Below are 25,388 nucleotides of genomic sequence, written 5' to 3'. Positions count from 1 at the left end.
TAACGGCAAGTGGTCAGACGTTGCCACGTCCAGCACACACACCTCAGCCATCGGAAAAAACGCCCTCCATTCCTGATTAGCAACCACCCTGTCCAACCTTTCTTGCACCCAATTATGCTGACCTCTAGATCTCTCCCAGGTGAATTTCTCCCCAACAAAACCAAGATCATACAGCCCACACTCTTGCAAAGTCTCTGTGAATCCACTTAATAAATTAACCGGATGATTTCTCCTCCCTCGCTTCTCATGGGCATACATCATGTCATTAAAATCTCCAAACACACACCATGGTACTCTTGATCGATCAGCCAACATCTTTAGCAAATTCCACGATTCCCTTCTACGATTACATTCCGGACATCCATAGAACCCCGTATAACGCCATCGGCCTATACATCCATTCTCAACCTCAAAATCAATAAAATTCCTATTAATCTCCACAACTTTACATCCCCCTCATTCTTCCATAACAATGCTAAACCTCCGCTATGGCCTTGAACATCGACAGCTACATATTCCGCAAAGTGAATACTACGACACAAATCTTTTATTTTTTTAACTAAAGTTTCTGAAAGGAAAATAATATTCGGATTTTTTTGTTGGATAATTTCTTTTAGAAAACGAATTGCTCGTGGCTTACCCAAACCACGACAATTCCATGCCAAGACACTCATTGGGCTAGGCGGGCCTGGAGTCCAGGTCCCGCCTCTAATCCGTTTTTTGGCCCACTAACATTTGGGTCCATAATAGTAACTATATTGTTCACATTTTCCCCATTATGCTGATCTGTATCCACGCATCTTCTTTTTGTATCCAACACCTCCACTTCATTTCCTTCCAAATCTCCCGCCCCCTTAGTTATTTCCATATTATCTGTCATTTGAAAATCTCCAAGATCTCCTCTATCCCTTGGAATACGATCTGTTACCCGAACCATATCTGTCCCCCCTAATTTTTCTCTTACCACCCCGTCTTCCTCCGTAAAATTCGCCTCCCTTGTTCTGCTACCTTGTCCACCACGAAGCCCCGACTGCCATGTTTATGTCCCATCACCACCATTCCTTAACCATTTAGCACCAATATTTTGTAATTTAACATTTTTATTAGGAGCTCGAAGCCATACTCCATACGCTCTTTCCACAATTTTCTCCGAATTAGCATATACGACTTCACAGTCTCTATCCGAGTGTCCAAGCAGTCCGCACACAAAACAGAACATGGATAACCGTTCATATTTAAAATTTAACCAACTCCATTCCCCTCCTTCCCTTTTCAGTTTCATCCTTCGCTTTAACGGCTTGTTAACATCCATCCTTACGCGGATACGTATGAACTGCTTCCACATGTCATTCATATTCATTGTATCAGATTTGACATAACTGCCTATCGAATTCCCCACCTATTGTATAATGCTCTCCCTTATCATACCTTGCGGAAGATCATACACTTGCACCCAAATATCCATCGTATTTAGTGGTACCATATGGGGATCCTCTGCATTCTCGAGCTTATGAAAGATCAAGAGACTCTGTTCAAATGTCAATGGGCCGCCTTCCACTACCTTCTCCAAATCCAACCTATGATGGAAAACAAACGAATATCGTTGTCCTCCCAACTCATGTATCTCCACCCCCCTCCTCGGTCGCCATAACGCTGCTAGCACATTCTGCATTACAGGAAAATTAATATTTGTATCTGTCAGAACCTCCCCACCAGAATGAACTTTGGTGTAACCTGCCTCACTTCATCCGATCCCACCAGTATTCCTCCCTCTTCTTCATCTTCCAATGTTAATCGGGCATACACATCCTCCAGAGAACCCTGATTGTTTGCCATAGAAACTAATAATAACACACAAAGAAAATAAATATGATATGTTTAGATTCAACCCTCACTTGTCATATAGACAAGACATAAACTTGCAATATTTGCAAGACAGAAACCAGGTTTTTTTAATCCCTGGAAAGTTAAGCACATATTCTACTTAGCCGCTCCATAAACGAAAGAATGGTTTCGAAATAAATATATTATTTTGTTTATCCAACTTCACTAGTATACTTATTTAGGAAGACTGATAGTATAATTATTTTATCTTAGACCAAGTCACATTATATCAACTAAATCTAAAACTTCTAGAGTAATGAGCCCATGCATTTAGACATTATATTTAGTTTGCGTAAATTTGAATTAACAAATTAGAATAATATAGAACTTGATATAAATTAAAATTTAAATTGGTAGAAAAAGTTGAATTTAATAAAAAATTATAATAATATATAGTTTGATATAAAATAGAATTGAAATTGGTAAAATAACAAAGTAAGTTGACTTCAATATTAATTAAAATTAGAATTGAACCCTATAATTATTGACTTATTTTATATTTAATTCCAGCTCATTAAAATAGTTGAGTAAGGGTAATTAAGTAATTTCAGCAAATACCGACCGATCGACTACCAAATTTTTAATATTTCGTCTAGTATAATATAGTATAGATAGGGAACTATCGAGAAATTACGTTATTCAACTATAATCATTTTATATTTGTTTTATATTTGCAAATTATGTTATTCAGCTATCGAGAAATTATGTTATTCAACTATTCGTTTTATATTAGTTTTCGGGTTTTATTTTGCAAATGGGGCTTGACCCAATAAAAATCAGCGCATAAACCTTGACCTATGTAAGTTGTCGATTTGTATAAAGGAAATTTACCAAATCAAACACATTTTCTTAATATATAAAAAACACCCAATCACATTCATATTAGAAATTTTGAAGTGCTAAATTCCGGATATGTATCAATTTTTAACCAGAAAACTGGTTACCTGATATTAAGGCATCGTTTGGGAGTGCTGTTGAAAACTTATGTGCAGTGCTGTTAGAAAAAGTGTTGTCAGACAAATTAGATGACTGTTTGGTAATTTTTTTAATTTATGAATATTTTGAGATATAATATATAAAAAATAATATTTTTGAGAAGTTTGACGGTGAAACAGGTTTGACGGTGAAATGATAGCTATTCTTGCAAAATCTAGAAATAGTTTTTTTTCAAATTTTCCAGACAGCAGTTTTTACAATTTACCAAACAACTTTCTGACAGCTTTTTAGCAAAAAGTTGTAGCTGTTTGTAAACACAATACCAAACGGCGCCTAACACATTTTATACTTTAATATTTTAAGGGCAAATCTGTAAATACAAACACAACCCTTGTATTTATAACTTGTTTTCTTGCATGTCTCCCGAGGTTATCCTCAGCGCCTGCAATTCCATTTTTAATTTAGAAAAACCCTATAAATATTCTTGTTAAACCAGAAGAGAAGATGTTTGCTGCTTAGAAAGCGCACGATGAGGTTGTCTATTAAAACTGTGAAGAACATTGCTTTTGATATTCAAGTCAAACCGGAGGATAAAGTATTAATCTCTCTCCCTTAATCTTACACACACTTTTATATGTTTATGAATTGATAACCTAACCACCGCTAAATTGATCAATTTCTATGCCGTGAATGTGAACAACTTTTACGATTGTATGTTTTGTTTACAAATTAAAATCTTTTGCTGCTGTTCAGGTTTCTGATGTGAAGAAAATTTTAGAGGCTATAAAACATGCAGATATTTACCCTGCCTCCGAACAGAAGCTTATCCATCATGGAAACGTACTCGAGGATGAAAAAACGCTTGAGGAGAAAAATATTACTGAGGATACTAGCGTTGTCATGATGCACTCTACGGTAATACAGTTAAACCTCTTTAAAGTAATAGGGTTGGAACCGAGAAAATATATTACTTTAGAGAGTTTATTACTTTATTGGGAGTAAAAAAAAATACACTGGGTCCATTATGTTGGAACCGGAGAAAAATATTATTTTAGCGAGGTTATTACTAGCATTGTCATGATGCACTCTACGGTAAGACATTCTATTCTTCGTAGGATGTTGTTCTGGTGTTTTGATCTACGAACATGTATAGTTGTGAAGAACTACTATGATCCTGACTTATGTATTCATAATTATCCGTTTTCAGATTTAATTTTTTATTTTAAATTGATGTATACATCTCACATGTTGATAATCATTCATGTTTGAAGGGATGGGACGGGATCCCTCTTATAGAGTTGTTTTATATGACATACGCAAGTCATGACGTTGTAATGCCCGAGAAGCAGCTTGGTACTATCGCTATGATTGTTGATGACATTGAGTTTGACTTGTATCATGAACAAAATATAGATATGAATAAGCCGCCGATTGAATTTATGGATTACATTCCTGTCACGGGTATAGGACCAATCTATTCTGAACTGAAATTAGAGTTTGATGATCTTTTTTGTGGTTCGTACAAGGGTTGTATAGACGTAAGCCCTGAAAATTTTAGGCACGGGGATGGTATAATTAAACGAAGCATCAAATCAGTGAATTGTAATGGAGAGATTGATGTTATTTTTGGTTATTTCAACAATGCCACAGTAGCCATTCTGGAGGTTCAGCGGTTGAACATGTCTGCTTCCACCACCATCAATGTCTATGGAGTCATTGCTTCTACGAACAGCCATTTTGAAGATTTTTCTAGTACAAGTATACTCTTTGTCCAAAAGCCTACTGACAGTATAGAAGTGTGCAGCATGGAAAAGGAGAAGGAACACATTGGAGCTATTACATTGTCAAACACGGAAAAGGAAAAGGAACATGTTGGAGTGATTCCATTGTCCAAATCTCGTGTTGGTGTTCCCTTAGGTTCCGTGATGTATGTGGATATTTCTCTCTCTTGTGGTGATAAAGATTACCAAGGCACTGCATGCTTTGATACTTTTCTAAATGGAACGGATTCTCAAGTGGTTGCTGATTGTTTTCGCGTAAAAGTCACTTGGAATTGCAATGAATTCCCAACCACTGAAGAAGAATATAATTCTGATAACAGTGATATAATACCCTCTTCTGAAACAACTTATCATGGGAAGAATATTAATCCGTATGTATCTTATTTTGCTTTGACTTAATAATGAAACTGCAATGCACAATGTTTTCAAGGATTTTATAGTTTTTTGCTTAATTTGTTAAATTGATTAGTTCTTTGTTAAATTTATGTATGTTTTGGTACAAAGATAAATCTTTATTGGTTGAATTGAATTCGGGTGTCAGAGTTATAAGCTTAGTAACTAAGCACTAGACCTGTTTGCATTAATATTGCATTAGCTTAGTAACATTCTCCCAACTTTATTAAGCTTATGGAATAGCAGTCAATACTTGCATAGGTGTTCCTTAAAGAAGTGCCAGGCAAGACTAAAAGGTTGTCTCAAGAACCCAGTGTTTAAGTGCAGTACAACTGAATTTTAGGATCCTCACCTTATCTGATTTCTGGACACACACACACACAAAACCCTCCTTGTTGTCTCAGCGTCAGACTTTAGATATTAAGGCTCTGTTTGGTTTCCAGTAATCGCTGCAGTAATTTCTGGGTTGATTAACTTGATCTTGTTTGTGGCATGTATTTCCCCAAAATTTAACTACGTGCTTATTGTGTGCCCTTGGACACACATTAGAAAACCCGTATTTCTATTACATCAAAATCTAGTTTATGGCATCTATTTTGTATTTGAGAGCCATCTTCCATGATTACTGTATCACACTATCACCTCTTTTCCCAAGATTCTTCTCTGTATCAGCAAATTTGATATAAAACTTTCAAATATATACCCATGGCACTGGTCCAATTTTAGCTCTGCACAGTGTGAAGCCTCTGTTTTTTCTCTGTCAGCATAATGTCGTGTACTCATGGCTCATCTTTTTGAGAGCCTCCAGGTATTCTTGAATGCTGCAGGATCAGAACAATTTATTAGCTAAATTGTAAATGTCTAAAACCAAGCCCAAATCTTTCTAACCAATGCAGGGCTTCGCAATGTTGCTCAGCAATACTAGAAAATATCTGTGCCTCGCACAGGGTTATAAAGCTAGTTTATAAGATGATTAATATGTTGTGTTCTAAATTTAGCTCTTGTAATATCTAAATCTGTTGCAGAAATTTTAGTAAAGGAAGTAATATTCTATATGTACCTCGAAGAGGCTGGTGAAACTTCATAAACTTTACAACTTCAAGTTTCTTGAAACTAATACCCAAATTAATAGGACAGCAATTACTAATGACAGTTAGGCTCTGTTTGGGATTGCTGCTAAAAATTGTTGTGTTGTTAGAAAAAGTGCTGCTGAAAAAAGTAAAAATCAGATGACTGTTTGGTAATTTTTTTGATACGTATATGTGTTGATGCAAAAAATTAAAAATAATAATGCTTTTGATAAGGTTTGATGGTGAAATCAGCAGCAGCTTTTAAATTTTACCAAACAGTTTTTTAACCGCTTTTCAGCGAAAAACTGCTATTGCTATCTGCAATAACAATATCAAACACACCCTTATATGTGTTGATTGCACTTCTGACATAATTCCTTCTAGCAACAGTGCGAGTAGCTCATAGCAACTAAATTCTTCAAGCAACTTAATTCTTGACCGGTCACTTATTGGTCCAAGATCCTCAATCAACGAAGGAATTGCTTTCATGAGAAAGATGTTACAAAAATTTGTAAGATTCCAATATCGCGGTCTTCAATCCGTTCAAAATTACCAACCTGCCTCGAACTTCACATCAAACTCAGCAACTTCAAGGAGGCCGCAGAGATTATATATCAAGTCGGCTTGCTCTAGAGCCTGTAAATAATAGATGCAAAATCAGGTCGGTGCGGATAAATAAACATAATAAAATATATAAAAAAATTTACTCGTAACATTAGAAATCATGTAGAAAGGATGACTTTTAACTTAATAAAAAATAAAAAAAATGCATTAAAACATAAACCAACTTCTATGAATGTTCGGTCTTGAGCAACAGCTATCTCTGAAATTATCCTACAGACTTCCTTGTTTCCCGAGTGGCCTCCCGAGGCCACTGTTTGAAGGAAATTCCTCATAGTGTCTATTGATTAATTTACAAGGTGGGTTGAGGCAAACCATTAGCCGTGATAACAGCCCAACAAGTCGCACAGTTCCTATAGAGAATATTATATGTAGAATGTGATTCCATAAATCCAAATGTACAACGAACGACAATTCAAAAATGAAAACTCTTAGAGGGCAAAAGAGAAAGTTGGCCCTTGATTGAGAAGGGTTATATCATGTTAGGAGTGAATTGGGATAAGATTCTCGTCGCCCAAAATATCATAAAGAGATGAACTACTAAGAATGTGGCATGCAACAAATCATAAGGTTTGTTGTTGTGATCCACTTCGAAGAAAATTTTATTTGCTAAAACCACGAACGAAGGAACTAAAAGCTCAGCAGTTCCAAAAAGGAAGAATTATAAGGGTTGAACCCTCAAATGTGGAGTTGATGCAAATTTAACATAGAATTTTCATCCTCGGTAGGAATGCTAAAAGCATACTCATTGAGGGTTGGATATTATAAATTCATTGTTGATAATCCGCTTCATAGGAACGTCAAACTGATATATAAGTCTTGATGATGAACAAATTTGACATGGTCCCGTCTGAAGAGCATACAAAAGTATAAGATGTCACCATAGATGTGTATTGAAGAATTGAAAATGAATCACTCTGAGCAAAGCTTACAAGATTAAAGGGATGGAACCCAAAAAAACCTTGTAGGTCGATATGACCAATACTACTCAAAACTCGAGTAAGAATCGAAGTTCCTAGCTCACGGTTGTTGTTGGAAACCCCTCAATGCGGGTGTGAACTCCTCAAGAGCATTAAAAATCCTTAAATGATTTTTTTGAAGATTGAAAACGTGGGAGTCAGCTAATATATGTTACAAAGATAAAGAACTCAAAAAAAGCTTCGATTTGATATATTTTAAGTATGAATCTAAGTAACGAGTGAGAAGTTATCACGTTTCACAAAAAAAATATTTTTCAAATAAAACATGGCATGTTGAAAAGGTATGAGAGCCCAAAATTTGGCATGAATCCATCTTGAAGGATGTTAAAATTGTTATATGAACCTCAATCCTGGTCCTTAATCCTAGTCGTGGATCCTGGACCTCAATCTTGGTCCTTAATCCTTGTCTTTAATCCTAGTCGTGGATCCTGCTCCTCACTAATCGTGGCTCCTGGTCCTCAATCCTGGTCTGGATCCTAGTCGATTTACTTCAACTAGAGGTTTCAAAAATGACCCAGAATTTGACCTCATTCCTGTTCGAATTTCAGGTCGTGGATCCTAGTCGATTTGCTTCGACTAGAGGTTCCAAAAATGACCCATAATTCGACTTCACCTCTGGTCTAATTTCCGGTCGTGGATCCTGGTCGTGGATCCTGTTCTTAATCCTAGTCATGGATTTTGGACCTTAATCCACGTCGAACGACTCATGTTTCAAGTCCCACCAACCCCAATTGAAGGTTGAACATCATCAACCTAGAAATCCTAAATGCCAAGATAATTTCAAAGTAAATTTTTTAGGAAGTATTTCTCCATTACATATATTTTGGAAGAATAGAAATTTAAAAAGAGATTCTAATATCGGCTTCGATTTTTATATTGAAAGTGTTCGACTTGAGCTCCACTTCGGCCTACAATCCGTCTCCATTCTCAATCCGAAAAGGCCCGAAAATTGGTGATAAAATAAATTAAGAAAAAAATATGAATTCTTAAATTATTTTCTAAGAAATATTCGAAAAGATTTCGAACCTCAAATGACGAAAAATGATAGAAATTTGACCCTACTTCGGGCATGTTAGGGTTGTGAGCCTCGTACAAAGTTGTAAATATATATTATTATTTCCAAAAATAATATGTGATAAAAAAAAGAGCTGAATCAGTTCGAAATTGGTTGACACGGGCTCCATTTTAATGGATAATTCGACCCGAAATGATGTCTGAATCGACTAGAGATATTGAGCCCCAATAAAATTGTGAAATTATTATTTAAAAATAATAATCTGAAATTTATAATTATTCGTAATAATAATAATAATAATAATAATAATAATAATAATTTATATAATTATTTTTTACGAGAAAATGACACAATATATTTTTGATAAATACATCAAAAATAAAGAAAATTCTTAGAAAATACCAAAAAATTGCTAAACACATAGAAAATTGTGGAAAAGTCGAAAATAATAATGCGCTACCAGTGAAGTTAGTAATTTTAATACAAATAATCAATTGACTTGATCCTATAAAAATCTCAAACACATTAATTCATATTAACATAAGATATTAAAAAATTTCACATTATTGGTAAGATATTCTCGCCGATCTTGTAACTTAAATTTACTAAATTTAGAATGTGACGATGTTTTTTGTTAGGGTCGTGTAGTCAAATTTCGAGTATTTTTTGAATAATGGGCCAAGATCTGATTTCAAATTCGAAATAAATAAAAATGAATTGACTCATTATAATTCGAATTTATCTAAATATGTAATGTCAATATAGATTATTTATATGTAATTTTCAATATTTTTTAAAAAATTATATATGTACATTTTAATTACTATTTATAATAAAAAAATATGTTTAATATGCCTAACTTTATATTTGGAATTCAAATCTTTAAAATTAACTATACGAATATTCAAGTAACTGTCATTTTTTTTTTTGCGAAATTCAAGTAACTATTCTTAAAGTTAAATAAAATATTTATTTAGCACACTTACATATTATTTGGATGATAAAAAGCACATGTGACAATATGGTGTAGTGATATGAGGTTGTATAGGTAATGAAATATCTCGAGTTTGATTCCACAGACCACTTCTTTTATATAAATATTAAAAACATGGATAATTTAGTCTTTTTAATGTGACTTTTTAGTCTCAAAAATATTATCACTTTGTTCTTCTATTATATATTGAAAAGATATATAAATGTTTTAATATTTTTAAAAACCCAAATTGAGAATTGGTACACCCTAAAATATTAAAAAGTGGGCCCTAATTTAACAATTTTTAACATTTTAGGATTCACCAATCCCTTTTTAGGTTTTAGAAATATTAAACAATAAATTAATAAAACGTATACCGATTTAGGATTTAGAGCCTAAAGACTTAGAGCCTAAACCTTAATTTAATCTAGGATTTAGGGTCAGGGCTTAAACCCTAGGAACTGAAGTGTAATTATTATTTATTTTTACTATTTAGGGTTCACCAATTCTCAATTTAAATTTTAAAAATATTAAAATATTTATAGATATTAATAAAATATGAACAAAACACGTGTAAAATAGTGTAAAAGGAACTAGAAATATGTGGTACAATGATGTCTAGCTTTTACAGACTCTATATATTATATACACATGCGTTCCCGACAAACCATCAATCGAACTTGTCTGAAGTTAGGGTTTGAGAAATTAATAGAAGATAATTCAAACAGTACCGATCCATGAGTACAACCCATATGAAACTAAGATTAGGGATGCGAATAATATTGTATTTCCTGCTTAATTATTAGTATCTGATCAGTTAAATATTTTGGTTAGGGTTTACTATTTGGAACTGAACACATGTTAAAGCCTGATGATATGTTTCTGCAATTTGTAAATCGCAAAAAAGATCGTTTGACACCGCCACCTGGAACCAGGTTTGGCCAGTACAATTCTTTTGTCAAGAAGAGGCTTGCATTCAATCTCCAAAGAAAGGCAATTTTTTATAATATATGTTGTTTGTGATTTTGTTATTCACTTATATTAAGTATCTAATAATTATATTTGTTGACAATGAATTTCGTTTCAGATTCCAATTCTTGAACCTTATGTTAAAGATTTTATGAAGTTCAGCGACCCTATGAACTTCAACTTGTCGCAGATGTCAAGTGCCATTAAAGAAATTAAAAATATCGTTCTTTATGGTAATCTATCTGGTTATTTTTCACTGCCCCCTTTTATTGAATTTCATTGACATATATATATATTGTGTACTGAGCTTATTTTCACAAACAGAACCAAGAGTTGCTGAAGTTGCCCTCAACCCTGTTGTTCTTGAGCGCATTGTTAAAATCCTTCGCGAGAGCAACAAAAAATCCATCAAGGTTTGATTGATGTCACTAAACATTCTGAATTTTTAATTAGTATTATAGTTTATTGTAAAGACACTGAACGGGCACGTTTTAAACCAGTTTACAGCTACTTACATCCTGGCTGTTTCAAGGCTTGATAAATGCGATTTTGTGCTTATAAACGAGACAATTCAATACCTTGTGGATCTTATGCATGATCACTCTACTGCACTTCGGGTAATCTTCACTTCATTAGTTAGTTGGTTTTCCTTATTTTGGTCACTGTGAATGCACCGTAACTAGAGATATTATCTAAATGTGTAGGCTATGTACACATTGATAAGTTTAGCACGTGTATACCCCGGTCATGCGAGTGTCATCGTTCAAAAAAATGCTATAAATATTGCGCTCAATGTTGTTACAAATTGCAATGAGGACTTTGAGACATTGAATTGCGTGGGAAATCTTATGGTAGTTGTTTGCCAAGTCAAGCTTTCTCCTGAGGAGGTAGGTTATCACCCCTTTCACTTTCTTAGCTTTTTTTCCCAAGACCATTGAGAGTCATTTGTAACTAGCACAGTGCATTTAAAAAAATTAATTGTTTGCAGGAACGGGTGGCTCTTACCATTTTAGACAAGATAATTCAGGTTGAATACTATCATCATAACCATTTAGTGAGGGCATGTGACGCACTTCAGTACCTTAGTTTTAAAAAGCACGTGGAACTTGAAGAACAAGCTTTTAAAAGGCAAATAGCATTAATCTAGTAAGTGAATTTTGGCTACTTTTCTTTGTTGCCATTCTGTCCTTGTATTTTTTAATTAGTAATATTAATGTTTATCGGTGTTTCAGTCACACTGATGCTGAGGTTGCCAGTTCTGCACTTAAAGTAATCGGCAATATTGCGAGATGGGGAAGGGATGACCAACTTCAGGTATGATCAATCGAAGGACATATATTGTAATATATTATTATCCAAGCTCACATTATTTATTTTAAGAAGAAACAACTAACAGATGCTGAAGTGTCTATAGCTTTCATAGTTAAATATATCTTGGCTTTCATTTAATAACTGAGAGAGTGATCTTGCTTCTTATTTTCTTGCTGATGTTTCCATTGCTATTTCGTTGGGGAGAGGATGCCAACATCTTTTACTTGCCCATGATACATGTTTACAGTATTCTCCATGAAACATGTTTGTTCATGGAGTGCTCTTCCTTGTGCTTAACCAACTATTTATTTTTCAGATTTTGGCTAAAGACCGTAATTTTCTTCTATATCTCGGGAAGACCATGACATGTAAACCAGAGGAGTTTCTTAAGGAAGTTTGTCGGATAATTTCAGAGATAGCAACTGCTCAAGATGGAAGATTCAAAAATGTTGGTTTCTGTTTTATTGCATTTTTGTATTAAGTTACAAGTCATCCTTTCTGAATTATCCTAATGTCATATATAAATTAATGCCAATTTTACCATGTTTAATCAGTTGCACCTACCTAATCTTGTACTAATATTTACAGGCTCTGGAGGAAGCCGACTTGATTGATAATCTCTGCAGCCTCCTTGAAGGGGCTGAGTTTGATGTGAAGTTGGAGGCAGCGTGTGCAATTTTCAATTGCATCAGGCTCGATGATGAAATTGAACAGATTAAAGTTCATGGTGTTGGAATCTAAAAATGGTTTTATAAAGATCACGGTATTGAAGTCGTAGTGTAGATATTCCCCCAGTGTTATAACGGTTTTATTCTGATATCAATTTTCAATTTTTCTGTGATTTCGGGTCTCTCGTATAATTACTGGTTTGTTATGTTTTGGGAAATGAAATTTTTAATGTACCTTGGTTGGATTTTCTTTCAATAAAATTTAACTTTGTTCACAACTATACAGATGTATCTTTTTGCTCTTTGGTTTTCTGTTTTTTGGAAATTTTGCTTGGTTTTATCGGTTTCTTGGATAGGTCTGTGCTTTAGTTTTTCAATTTTTCTCTTCAAAGAAATTGTCTTATGCTGATGCGCAACTTTGGCATATCATAAATTAAAAATCTTGTTTTCTACTGAAAGAAAGGAAGAGCATGCATTATATAATATACACACTTGGTGATTTCTGTAGCACACAAAAAACTAAGAGAAATATGCAACATGATCAAACATGCAAAGATATTAAACACTTGTTCATGCTATTTCCATGAGTACTGTATCTCCACTTTTCCAAGCACTCTTTCTCTATGTCAAGAAAAGGTAAATTATAGTGTAATTCTTACAATATGTCTGTGCACTCTATCAATGGTCTTAAAACTTTCTATTAATACATATTGGGCTAAACTACTCCCAGCCCACTATGACCAACTCTCCCAATATGTATTAATCTTGAAAAACCCAGACCCAGCAATGTTGGAAAAACCCCATGCTCAGCCATGTTTGAAAAACCCTATATATAAAGAAAAAGAAAACATATTGCAGAAGAGGTTGCTGTTGAGAAGTCGCACGATGAGATTGTCCATCAAAAGTGTGAAGAACATTAAGTTTGATATTCAAGTCAAACCAGAGGATAAAGTATCAATCTATCCCTTAATCTCAGAAACACAAAAACAAACTTTATATGTTTATGAATTGATAACCTATTAACCTAACCACTTTTGTGCTGATCAATTTCTATATATGCCGTGATGTGAATAAGTTTTAAGATGCTATGTTTTGATTACGAATTAAAATCTAATTTTGTTTCTACTTATTTTATCGAATATATTGGTTATCTAATTATATGTTTGTACAGGTTGCTGATGCGAAGAAAATTTTAGAGGGCATAAAACATGCAGATATTTACCCTGCCTCTGAACAGAAGCTTATTTATCATGGAAACATACTCGAGGATGAAAAAACGTTTGCTGAGAAAAATATCACTGAGGATACTACCATTGTCATGATGCACTCCACGGTAATACATTCTATTCTTCGTAGGTTGTTCTATTATTCTACTCTTTGAACATGTATTGTTGTCTGTTGAAGAACTAATATGATCCTCATAAGCCTACACACGATTTCCCGTTTTCAAATTCAATTTTTTATTTTAGATTGATGTATGTACATCTCACATGTTGATAATCATTGTGTCTGAAGGGATGTGAAGGGATCCCTCTTATAGACTTGTTTTATATGACATACGCAAGCCATGATGTTGTAATACCTGAGAAGCAACTTGGTACTATCACGATGATTGTTGATGACATTATGTTTGACTTGTACGATGAACAAAATATAGACGTGGATAAGCCGTCAATTGAATTTATGGATTATATTCCTATCGTGGGTATGGGACCAATCCGTTCTGAACTGAAATTGGAGTTTGATGATCTTTTTGGTGCCTACGAGGGTTGCATAGAGGTTAGCCCTGAAAATTTCAGGTACGGGGATGATGTAATTGAAGAGAACATCAAATCAGTAAATTCCAATGGAGAGATTGATGTGTTTTTTGGGTATTTCAACAACGCCACAATAGCCACTCTCGAGGTTCAGCTGTTTAACATGTCTGCTTCCACCACCATCTACGGAGTCATTGCTTCTAGGAACAGCCACTTTGAAGATTTTTCTCATACAAGTATACTTTTTCTTCAAAAGCCTAGTGATTGTATAGAAGTGTGCAGCACAAAAAGGGAACACACTGGAGCAATTTCATTATTGAAATCCCACGCAGAAAAGGAATATGTTGGAGTGATTCCATTGTCCAAATCCCGAGTAGGTGTGCCATTAGGTTCCGTGATGTATGTGGACATTTCTCTCTCATGTGATGATAAAGATTATCAAGGCACTGCGTGCTTTGATGCTTTTCTAGATGGAACCGATTCTCAGGTGGTTGCTGATTGTTTTCTCGTAAAAGTCACTTGGAATTGCAATGAATTCCCAGTGCTGGAAGAAGAATATAATTCTGATAATAGTGATACCCTCTTTTGAAGCAACTTATCCTCGGACGAATATTAATTTGTATGTGTTTTATTTTGCTCTGACTTGATAATGAAACTGCGTTGCACTGATTATGTTTGTATATTCTATTAAATTCTCTATATGTTTGTTTAATTTATGTATGTTTTTGTATAAAGATTACATCTTTATTGGTTAAACTGTATTCGGGTGTCAGAGTTATATGTATCTTTGGTGTATCGAATCAGTTCTTAATTTGTTGTAATTTTTCTGGTAGGTTATCAAATCTTTAGGGGTTTTTGAGCTTGCTCTATTTGTGTGTGGTGTTACCTAGAGTTTTGGAGAACCTTTTTCAGTATATTATCTGTAGAGTACTGGAGAATTATTTACGGATTCCCGATATGTGTTGATTCATCTAATAGCGAAAAGATAATGTTTAATGGCAAAAAGTGAAGATTTGATACTGTCTAATTAACGCAATTGTGCTTTGCAAAATATTTCAGTGAAGAGACATGGTGAGTGCAGATTGAACCATGTTCTCTTCAAAAACTGGATTTGTAGTTTAGTTAACTAAGCACGATACATGTTTGCCATATTGCATTAGCTTAGTAACATTCTGGAGGTTCAACTTTTTAGCAAGATACTCGAGTGCTTAGGTTGGAATGATGGTTAAAGGCTACTTGACTTCCTAGGTTGGCATCATTGGGATCAACTGATATTTTATTTGGGAATCTTGGTTTTAGTTCGATATGTTAGTTTATTAGGAGTAACTCTTTCAATGTATTGTTTTTCTCGAAACATGCAATGATGCCACAGGAGTTGTTCCAAGATTTGATGCAATGCATGAGATCCTTTTAGTGCTGCATATATTCATTGAAGGATCAGGGAATCAGGCCCTTTGTGGCTATTATTGTTAACCTTTCTCGAGCATCTTGCTAGCTTTAATTCATCTTTTCTGTTGTGTTATTCATAGTCTCTGTTGTGTTGGTTTAGTTTTTGTGTTGATTTAGTATATGTTATACCACAGCAGCACCCAAAAAGCCAGTCCCCAGCTCATGTGTGCTCTGATCATCATGTAGTTTCTCTCTTATATTCTCTTTTGTGGCTGCATAAAGTCTTCACGTAGCGGAAGCTAAGATAAAAATGGATAAATTATCAATACTCTATTGATTCCGCAAAATGCTAACATATTAATCTCTTTCCCTTTTGTTTCTGCATTCTCATCAAACAAAATTAGGGAAATTTTGGTTAATTCAATTTTACCTATTTGACGGAAGAAATATCAAGTGTATTTTACATCTGTAATGCCTTCGCCTAATCCTAATAATCGTGTTGATAGAAATAAATCAAACAATAATGGTCAAAAATCTCAGATCTTCATGAAGGACAGATTGAAGAATTTTGGGGCAAACATTGCTCTTAAAAAGATATCAGTTTCGGGACTGGTTGCAGTGGACAGGATTAAATTTGAAGGAATTGTAGTAGTCATGAAGATAATGGAAATCAAAGGAAGAAATGGTCAGAAATTGCTAAACCAAAAACTTCTGCCTCAGCGAATGAAGTTTGATTTCCATACCCCTGAGGTGAATGAAGGTAAAATTCATATTAAACCTCCTCTTAGTGTTGATTTACAAGGTAGAAAAGCATGGAAAAATTGTTTAGTTGGGTATTTTTTTGAGACAGAGTTGCATGCCTTTCATACTATGGAATATCATGATAATCGCAAATAAAAAAAATCGGGGTCTCTCTGAGGTGATATGAATGATGACGGATTTTTCTTTTTTAAATTTAACTCTGAGTCGGATTTGCTTGATGTATTGGAAGAAGATGCGTATATGATTGAAGGTAAACCTTTGATGTTTTAGAGCCAATAGAGGTAGTTCTTAGGGTAGAGTATTCATATAGGCCATCTTGGTGTTATAGATAATGGAAGTGAAAGGCAACAAATCATGTTTTTATGGGGCCTGTGGGGGCTTATTGTTTACCCAAGTTGGCTGCACACGGGACAGAAGGTTTCGGCTTATTTCGGACTCGGAATCGGGACTTGACCCGGTTTCGAAAAAGGCTCGGGATTTGACCTGGGTTGTCATACAACGCCTCTCTAAAAGGCTTTGCTAGCAAACATATTGCATTTCTCAGCCACAAAGGCAAAACAAATTGATTTTGATGATTTCATGTAACCATCTTATTGTCCCAATTTTGCTAGCCCACACATGTTGAACTGATATTGTAAAATACAGGACCTTAATCATTAAAATATGAGGTAGTAAGTCCCTTTTTTGTTCTGATCCTGCAGCATTCAAGAATACCTGGAGGCTCTCAATAAAATGAACTACGAGTCCACGACATTATGCTGACAGAGAAAATGCAGAGGCTTCACATTGTACGGTACTATCCACATTTATATGTGGAAGTTTGTAGATATATATACACAGTGACAACCAGCAGTTTAGGCGCATCTCCATTAAATTTGTGATTCATAATCATAAGGCTCACACAGATGTTGACTACAGAAGGCATGGGGACCGGTAATGTAATCCATCTGCCTCGAGGAACGGGAAATCTGCTAGTAGTAGGATGTTAGTACTATAAAGATACATTCCAAAGGGTGGATACTGTAATGTAATCCATCTGTCTAAAAGGCTATTGTACAAATCATTTTACAGTGTGCAGAGCTAAAATTGGACCAGTGACATAGGTATGACAATGAGTTCAAAATTGAAAGTTTTATGATTATTCATCGAGCAAACCAACATTTAGTGAGGAGTTCATTGTAATTTATTTTCAGTTTTGCTGATACAGAGAAGAATCTTGAGGTTATGCAGTGGTCATAGAAGATGGCTCTCAAATACGAGGGTAAAACCATCAATAATTAAAAATACGAGGGGAAAATCTTCACCACGACTATATATCATTCAAATAAGGCACTCTCCATTATCACTCGAGTTTTCTGACAGTCTCCTTAACTTTGCAATGCTCTTTCCCTTGATATTCTGTGACAATGTCCGGCATGTCAAATCCATCAGAGAATATATTTTAAGGTAGTGTGCTGCCTGAAATTACAAGAAAAAAAATGTATAAGTACAGTTTGCACAAGATGTAATAATACTAAGGTTCAATATATATATACTTTCAAGAAGTAATCATTAAATGTATAAAACAGATCATGAATAGTCCAGCACATTGGGGAGCTTAAGAACATCAATTCAGATACCCATTAAGTTCATGTAATAACACAGACAGGGATTGAGAAGAAAGTATTGCATTCTTTTCCTACAGTACAGTGATCTCCATGAAACCCTAACACATGATTCAGCTGAGTTGGGCCTATAAGCTTGAAAATCAATGTAGATTAACTTATGTAGATAGAATATTCAATCATGAATCATCCCGCAATTATAGTACAAACATAATTAATGATTCAAAATTAAAAGAGAACTTATAATAAGGGTGCAAAGAAACGAACATGAATGAGCTGAAACAAACTCGTGTTCCCATCAAACTCGACAAACTGAGCATCAAAAGAGTCGAGAGCAGCCTTATCATTAGCAAATTCAGCATGATGATTACAGTAATCTATAACCTTATTCAAGGTCGCTGTGTTGATCATGTCAAGATCAATAGGAGGGTACGCAGGATCAGCCTTAATAAACTTCATCTCTCGTCGTATAAACAAAGACTGTACAGCTCCTGTTTCCTTTATATACACAACATCGCCTTCGCAACTCTTGAGTGCTATCATTCTCTCACCAGATGAAGACATGGTTTCTAATCAATTCTTATATAAAACTCGTATAATAATTATATAGAGATAGAGCCGACCGCTGATATGGAGCCCTTGTAAATTCCAATTGGAAATAGAATAACCCAGATCCTAAAATTTATTTATTTGTAAATAATTCTAAATATTCTTATTTAATATTAGATTTATAAACTATTTATTTATGCGATTTTTAAATATTAAACTCTAATGGAAATTGAATAACCCAGATTCTCAAAATTTAGTTATTTGTAAATAATTCCAAATATTCCTATTCAAATTAAGATTTATAAACTATTTATGATGCAATTTTCAAATATTAAAATCTTATAATTTATCATATTTATAAATCTATTTTCTTTCTAATTTTTATGTTATGGCGCCATAAATTATTATTCAATTATTCTAAGAAAGTGACTGAATTACGTCCACATTACTTAGTGCTTTTAAGTAATTTTTTGGTTAAAAAACAAAGACACATAGACATAACCCAAAGACAACAAACCTAAAAAAATAACTAATGGTGCACTACTCCTAAAAACTTCCCATTCGCAACCCACAAAGTAACCCAAAGGGAAAAACATGCAAAAAACCCAAAAACAAGAACACACATGCAAATAAATATGCACATTCTAAAGGAAAGAATTGTCACTTATTGATTTCAAGATGTTCTTCGAATGAAATGGGATGGTCTGGAAAGGTGGGATAAAACGCTGGAAATCAAAAGGAAACTTGAGAGTGTTTTTGTTGCTGGTACTTGGATGAGAAAGTAAAAACAAAAAAATGACAACAGGTTATATATATAGGCGCCAAAAACCCAAATTTTTAGGTTCCAAAACCGTTCTTGGGCGTTTTAAAATCAACGGCCCAGATGGAAACGGTTGGGCTTCACCTCAAAGTGAAAACAAGGTTTTCATCCCAAAATGGGCCAAGGATAATGTGTATGGACCGGCCGATGGACCGGACGAAAGAAATGGACATCTTAGTTGTAGGCCAAGTTCAGGTCCAACGACCGAAGGTCCAATGGACGGAATAAGGCTATTGGGCCGAAGGCTCATAGAGTCAAAAGATCAAAGGCCCAATTCCTCGACCAAACGTTTAAATATCTACAAAAGGGTAATTGCTCCCCATTATTCTCCTCCAACGTTCGTCCGCCTTTCTTGCGTAACGGACAAATAATTAATGCACTACAGGAAAACAGGACAAAACCGACTGACATTAATGGAAGATTTTAAGCAAAAATGGTCGGTTCAAGCCTTAAAACCGCCGAAGTATAGTGGTCAGTTTAAGCCTGGTCGGTTATGATATATGGTCGGGTTTAACCATCATAACCGACCAGCTTGGTAGTTGGTTATGTGTCTTTGCCCTGAACCAATATGTGGGGTCACTTTGTACACGTGTCACCCCGTGTGCACACGTGTTGCCATGTCATCAACGCAAAACCGACCACCTGTGGTCAGTTATGTCTACTTTTTAAATGTTGACTGAAACTCATAACCGACCGTGGTCAAAAAGTGCAAAATGGTCGGTTTTATTTCAAAAGCTAACTTAACTACACATAACCGACCACCGAATAACCGACCACCCTGTCTTGAAGATGGTCGGTTATGTTGTTAAACAGTCGGTTTTCTGGGAATTGTAATTATAAAAAAGGTTGACTGAAACTCATAACGACCGTGGTCAAAATGTGCATAATGGTCGGTTTTATTTCAGAAGCTAACTTAACTACACATAACCGACCACCATATAATCGACCACCCTTTCAAAAAGATGGTTGATTTTATGAAGAAGATGGTCGGTTATGTGGTTAAACGATCGGTTTTCTGGGAATTGTAATGGTAAAAAATGGTCGGTTATGTCTTTTTACGATCGGTTTTGAGGCTAAATTTTAAAAAAAATTGCACGTTTGCTGCAGTCCCATACCAAACCAATTTAAATCAATCCAAATCAACAGAACACCAATTCAACACATCCAAATCAATAGAACACCAGTATAATACAATTCAACACACAATCAATACATCAAATGAAACAAAATACTAACTCCGATAAAACACTACTATATAATGTCAAAACCATAATATATCCATTCAATCCATTCAAATAAAATACTAACTCCGATAACTAGAGCATCAAACCGCAAAGTAGCCTTAAAACCAACACAAAAAAGTATCACACTACAAACATAGCATCATCCCATAAACGACAAACTTTTAAATTATAATAATCCTATTAATGATAAATTTAACTATCCGACAAAGAAACTTCATACGATTCACCGTCTTCATCTTCTTGCCCACCATCCCCACCGACATCATCAACGTCTTCATCATCCGTCACCTCGTCCTAGGATGTATAATCCTTGTCATCTTCCAAAGCACGCCGATTGTTTTCCTATATGCACAATTATAAACTAATTATAAAGAAGAAACAATTTATGTGCAAATGAGAACAGATGATTAAACAACATAAATTAGTTTATACCTCAGCAATACGAGCTTCGGTTTTCTGGACGATGTCTTCAACCAAACTCCCAACAATGTGTACAATCTCACCACCAATTAGGTTATTCCATTGCAATCTTTGACTTGGATCGCAGGATGGATCCGAGGCCTCGAGAGCCATAAGAGCAAATGTGGCTATCTCCTCATCGGATAGTTGGCGAGCAAACCGACTTGGATTAGCACGAATCTCTGTAAGCACGTTTCTCACGATGGCAAGATAGACATTGTCGGGGATGGCTACACGTTGTCTAGGAGTGGATGAGGATGAGCCGGCTTCATTCCGAGTGGAATCTCGGTAGCGCATAGCTAATATAGGCAAAAGATCGGTGGCTCGAGCATTGGGGAATCCAACAAACCATCAATCGAACTTGTCTGAAGTTAGGGTTTGAGAAATTAATAGAAGATGATTCAAACAGTACTGATCCATGAGTACAACTCATATGAAACTAAGATTAGGGATGCTAATAATATTTTGTTTAACTCAAAGCGCCTTATAATACATCAAGGCAAGGTACGTAAAATATTTCATCATCGTATGCATGAACCTGATTTCTATGTCTATGGTTAAGAGTCCTGTATATAATTTCTATTTCCTGCTTAATTATTAGTATCTGATCAGTTAAATATTTTGTTTAGGGTTTACTATTCGGAACTGAACACATGTTAAAGCCTGATGATATGTTTCTGCAATTTGTAAATCGCAAAAAAGATCGTTTGACACCGCCACCTGGAACCAGGTTTGGCCAGTATAATTCTTTTGTCAAGAAGAGGCTTGCATTCAATCTCCAAAGAAAGGTAATTTTTATAACATATGTTGTTTGTGATTTTGTTATTCACTTATATTAAGTATCTAATTATATTTGTTGACAATTCCGTTTCAGGATCCAATTCTTGAACCTTATGTTAAAGATTTTATGAAGTTCAGCGACCCTATGAACTTCAACTTGTCGCAGATGTCAAGTGCCATTAAAGAAATTAAAATATTGTTCTTTATGGTAATCGATTTGGTTATTCATCAATGTCCCCTTTTAATGAATTTCATTGACATATATATTGTGTACTGAAGCTTATTTTCACAAACAGAACCAAGAGTTGTTGAAGTTGCCCTCAACCCTGTTGTTCTTGAGTGCATTGTTAAAGTCCTTCGCGAGAGCAACAAAAAATCCATCAAGGTTTGATTGATGTCACTAAACATTCGGAATTTATAATTAGTATTATAGTTTATTGTAAAGACACTGAACGGGCACGTTTTAAACCAGTTTACAGCTACTTACATCCTGGTTGTTTCAAGGCTTGATAAATGCGATGTTGTGCTTATAAACGAGACAATTCAATACCTTGTGGATCTTATGCATGATCACTCTACTGCACTTCGGGTAATCTTCACTTCATTAGTTAGTTGGTTTTCCCTAATGCTGAGGTTGCCAGTGCTGCACTTAAAGTAATCGACAATATTGCGAGATGGGGAAGGGATGACCAACTTCAGGTATGATCAATCGAAGGACATATATTGTAATATATTATTATCCAAGCTCACATTATTTATTTTAAGAAGAAACAACTAACAGATGCTCAAGTGTCTATAGCTTTCATAGTTAAATATATCTTGGCTTTCATTTAATAACTGTGAGAGTGATCTTGCTTCTTATTTTCTTGCTGATGTTTCCATTGCTATTTCGTTGGGGAGAGGATGCCAACATCTTTTACTTGCCCATGATACATGTATATAGTATTCTCCATGAATTTGTTCATGGAGTGCTCTTCCTTGTGCTTAACCAACTATTTTTTTTTGTTAAATTGATTTTATAGATAGAGAAACAGAATAAACAAGAGGGTTGGAACACCCTAAGATCTATGACACGCCATAGACAGGACTGTCTATAACCAATCTAAAAGAAAATTGGAGATAGAAAGCAAATAGAGGAAAAACACTAAGCTACTACAAACTGAGAAAAACAGAAGTATCCAAGTCTGGCCTAACACAAACAATGGACTGGTATTATTTAGAAGAAATAAGTCTTGCTTTAATATCAACAATAATGCCTTTAAGAAGCTTGTATGGGCCAAAGACACCTTTCCCATGTGCGCGGGCATTTCTTTCTCTCCAAATGTGGTAGCAATAGACCTGGGCAAAACACAGAGCCAAGGTTCCTCGCTCCTGGTCTTCCATAGCAGTGAGGCTTACCAAAAAGTTCACCCAAGTGTCACAACTGACTGAGATATCAAGGGTTGAGAATAATCGGTTTAGCACCCATCTGCTGTAGGAACAATGCATGAACAGATGTGTAGTGGTTTCCCTTCCGAGAATGCATAAGTAGCATTGCTGGGTAGTAATTATGCCAAATCTGTTCAGTCTGCTTAGAGTACTCAAACGGCCCCAACAAGTTAACCATTGATGGTGAGTGTATCTCTGGATGCAAATTTTATTCCACACTGCTTTATGCCAAACAGGGGTGACTCCATGGTTGCGAATGGAGTTCCAGATATGCCAGGTTTTGATTTTTGCACAGTCAAAACCATCCCATAAAATGTGGTCCCTTCCTCGAGAGGAAATTTGAGGAAAATGACGTCCCTCCATCCAGGTGTCAAGAACAGGATCCCTGTGATGCGTTCTAGGGTTAATGTTAGGTAAACACCAAGTGCCAGAAGAAATGATTGAAGCCACCGTAGCATTGGCTGTGAGCATGCACTGGCTAATGATTGGAGAGGAATTTGATTTTGCTAAACAACAGTTGTGCCACCAAGGTTCAAACCACAGAGAAATTGAGTCCCCTTCCACAATGTGATAAGATATGAACTGTAAAGCTTTGTATCGCAGTCTCAAAACCTTTTTCCATATCCAAGAGCAATCCGTGGGGATTTCTAAAATCCAGAAGTGCTTATTCTTTAGAACAATTTTGTTAACCCATGTTGCCCAAAGGGTCCTAGATTTTATGACCACTCTAATGAGGTGATGGATTATTTGAGCTTGATTCCACTGAACCATATCTTTGAACCCAAGGCCCCTTTCAGCTTTGGGCAAACAAACCGAATTCCAAGCCACCTTTGCACCACCTTTATGATAAATATTTCCTTTCCACAAGAACTTTGTCAAGAGAGATTGGATGTTGTAGTGCACAGCCGTAGGCAATAAGAAATGATTACTCCAAAAAGATTGAACTGCATGGATAATGGACTTTATAAGCATGGCTCTTCCTACCAACGAAAGAAGTAAATTGGCCCAGGAATTAAGTTTACCAGTAATCCTGTCAATAAGAGGAATACAATCGTTAATACTTAGTTGAGATGAGATAAGTGGCACCCCCAAGATTTGACAGGAAGATCTCCGCTAGGAATAGAAAAATTTTCACCAAACCATTGGCAAAAATTCGGGGCACAATTACTAAGGAAGGAGGTGCTTTTGTGGATACTAGGTTTCAAACCACTCCAGTCCGAAAAAATGGCCAGATTGCGCATAATGTGCAACAGAGAGTCCCTTGATCCATTAGCAAAGAATAAAACATCATCCGCAAAAAAGAGATGCGTAATACCCATCTCCTTGCACCTCCAATGAAATTTGTAGTGCATAGGGACCTTAGCAAGCAGGCTGGATAAAATATTCATACAAAGGGAGAAAATGTAAGGTGACACAGGGTCACCCTGGCGAACGCCCACAGAACCTTTGAAATAACCATGCACTATCCCATTTATCTTGACTGAAAACCGTGGGGTGCAGATGCACGCCCTGATCCAAGAAATCATAATGTTAGGCACCTTGATTTTATTAAGCACTGCGAGAATAAAATCCTATTTCAGGGTGTCAAATTCAGATTTTGGCTAAAGACCGTAATTTTCTTCTATATCTCGGGAAGACCATGACATGTAAACCAGAGGAGTTTCTTAAGGAAGTCTGTCGGATAATTTCAGAAATAGCAGCTGCTCAAGAAGGAAGATTTATAAAAGTTGGTTTCTGTTTTATTGCATTTTTGTATTAAGGTACAAAATATTAGTACGCATATTACAGTTCAAACATGTCTATTATTTAAAAAATTACAATTACAATATATTTTTAATAATCATATTAATTTATTGAAAAACAATTTACAACTGTACAATATACAAGAATCTAGAGGTGAAATAAAGGTGAGAACAAATCAGGAATTAAACTTATTGTTAATTTTATTCTTTTATTTAAAATTATTTTAAGAAAAGCAAAAAATTATAATATACA

At 35.2% G+C, this 25,388-nt stretch overlaps 5 protein-coding genes across 5 annotated transcripts; 3 read left to right on the top strand and 2 right to left on the bottom strand.

Moving 5' to 3' along the window:
• The first annotated feature begins 3,278 nt into the window (after positions 1-3,278).
• Positions 3,279-5,002, top strand: LOC141693830 (uncharacterized). Its single transcript, XM_074499000.1, has 3 exons — positions 3,279-3,415; positions 3,574-3,735; positions 4,092-5,002. Exons 1-3 carry the CDS (start codon positions 3,350-3,352, stop codon positions 4,998-5,000), a joined length of 1,137 nt encoding a protein of 378 aa, XP_074355101.1. The 5' UTR covers positions 3,279-3,349; the 3' UTR covers positions 5,001-5,002.
• Positions 5,003-10,459: 5,457 nt separating this feature from the next.
• Positions 10,460-12,718, top strand: LOC141693447 (uncharacterized). Its single transcript, XM_074498547.1, has 9 exons — positions 10,460-10,646; positions 10,741-10,855; positions 10,947-11,035; positions 11,123-11,239; positions 11,327-11,509; positions 11,611-11,768; positions 11,855-11,936; positions 12,250-12,381; positions 12,522-12,718. The coding sequence occupies exons 1-9, from the start codon at positions 10,512-10,514 to the stop codon at positions 12,672-12,674; spliced, it is 1,164 nt and encodes a 387-aa protein (XP_074354648.1). The 5' UTR covers positions 10,460-10,511; the 3' UTR covers positions 12,675-12,718.
• A 768-nt stretch (positions 12,719-13,486) lies between these two features.
• Positions 13,487-15,012, top strand: LOC141692126 (uncharacterized). The gene is made up of 3 exons (XM_074496863.1): positions 13,487-13,552; positions 13,773-13,934; positions 14,117-15,012. Exons 1-3 carry the CDS (start codon positions 13,487-13,489, stop codon positions 14,945-14,947), a joined length of 1,059 nt encoding a protein of 352 aa, XP_074352964.1. The 3' UTR covers positions 14,948-15,012.
• Positions 15,013-17,625: 2,613 nt separating this feature from the next.
• Positions 17,626-18,728, bottom strand: LOC141693753 (SKP1-like protein 20). Its single transcript, XM_074498915.1, has 2 exons — positions 18,381-18,728; positions 17,626-17,967 (listed from the first exon to the last, which is right to left on the bottom strand). Exons 1-2 carry the CDS (start codon positions 18,675-18,677, stop codon positions 17,830-17,832), a joined length of 435 nt encoding a protein of 144 aa, XP_074355016.1. The 5' UTR covers positions 18,678-18,728; the 3' UTR covers positions 17,626-17,829.
• Positions 18,729-23,177: 4,449 nt separating this feature from the next.
• LOC141692125 (uncharacterized) lies at positions 23,178-24,919 on the bottom strand. The gene is made up of 2 exons (XM_074496862.1): positions 24,534-24,919; positions 23,178-24,423 (listed from the first exon to the last, which is right to left on the bottom strand). The coding sequence occupies exons 1-2, from the start codon at positions 24,917-24,919 to the stop codon at positions 23,178-23,180; spliced, it is 1,632 nt and encodes a 543-aa protein (XP_074352963.1).
• Between the last annotated feature and the right edge of the window lie 469 nt (positions 24,920-25,388).

This window comes from Apium graveolens, chromosome 10 (genome assembly GCF_009905375.1).
Source record: "Apium graveolens cultivar Ventura chromosome 10, ASM990537v1, whole genome shotgun sequence".
Taxonomy (NCBI): Eukaryota; Viridiplantae; Streptophyta; class Magnoliopsida; order Apiales; family Apiaceae; genus Apium; species Apium graveolens.
This window is presented reverse-complemented; position numbering and strand designations above follow the sequence as displayed.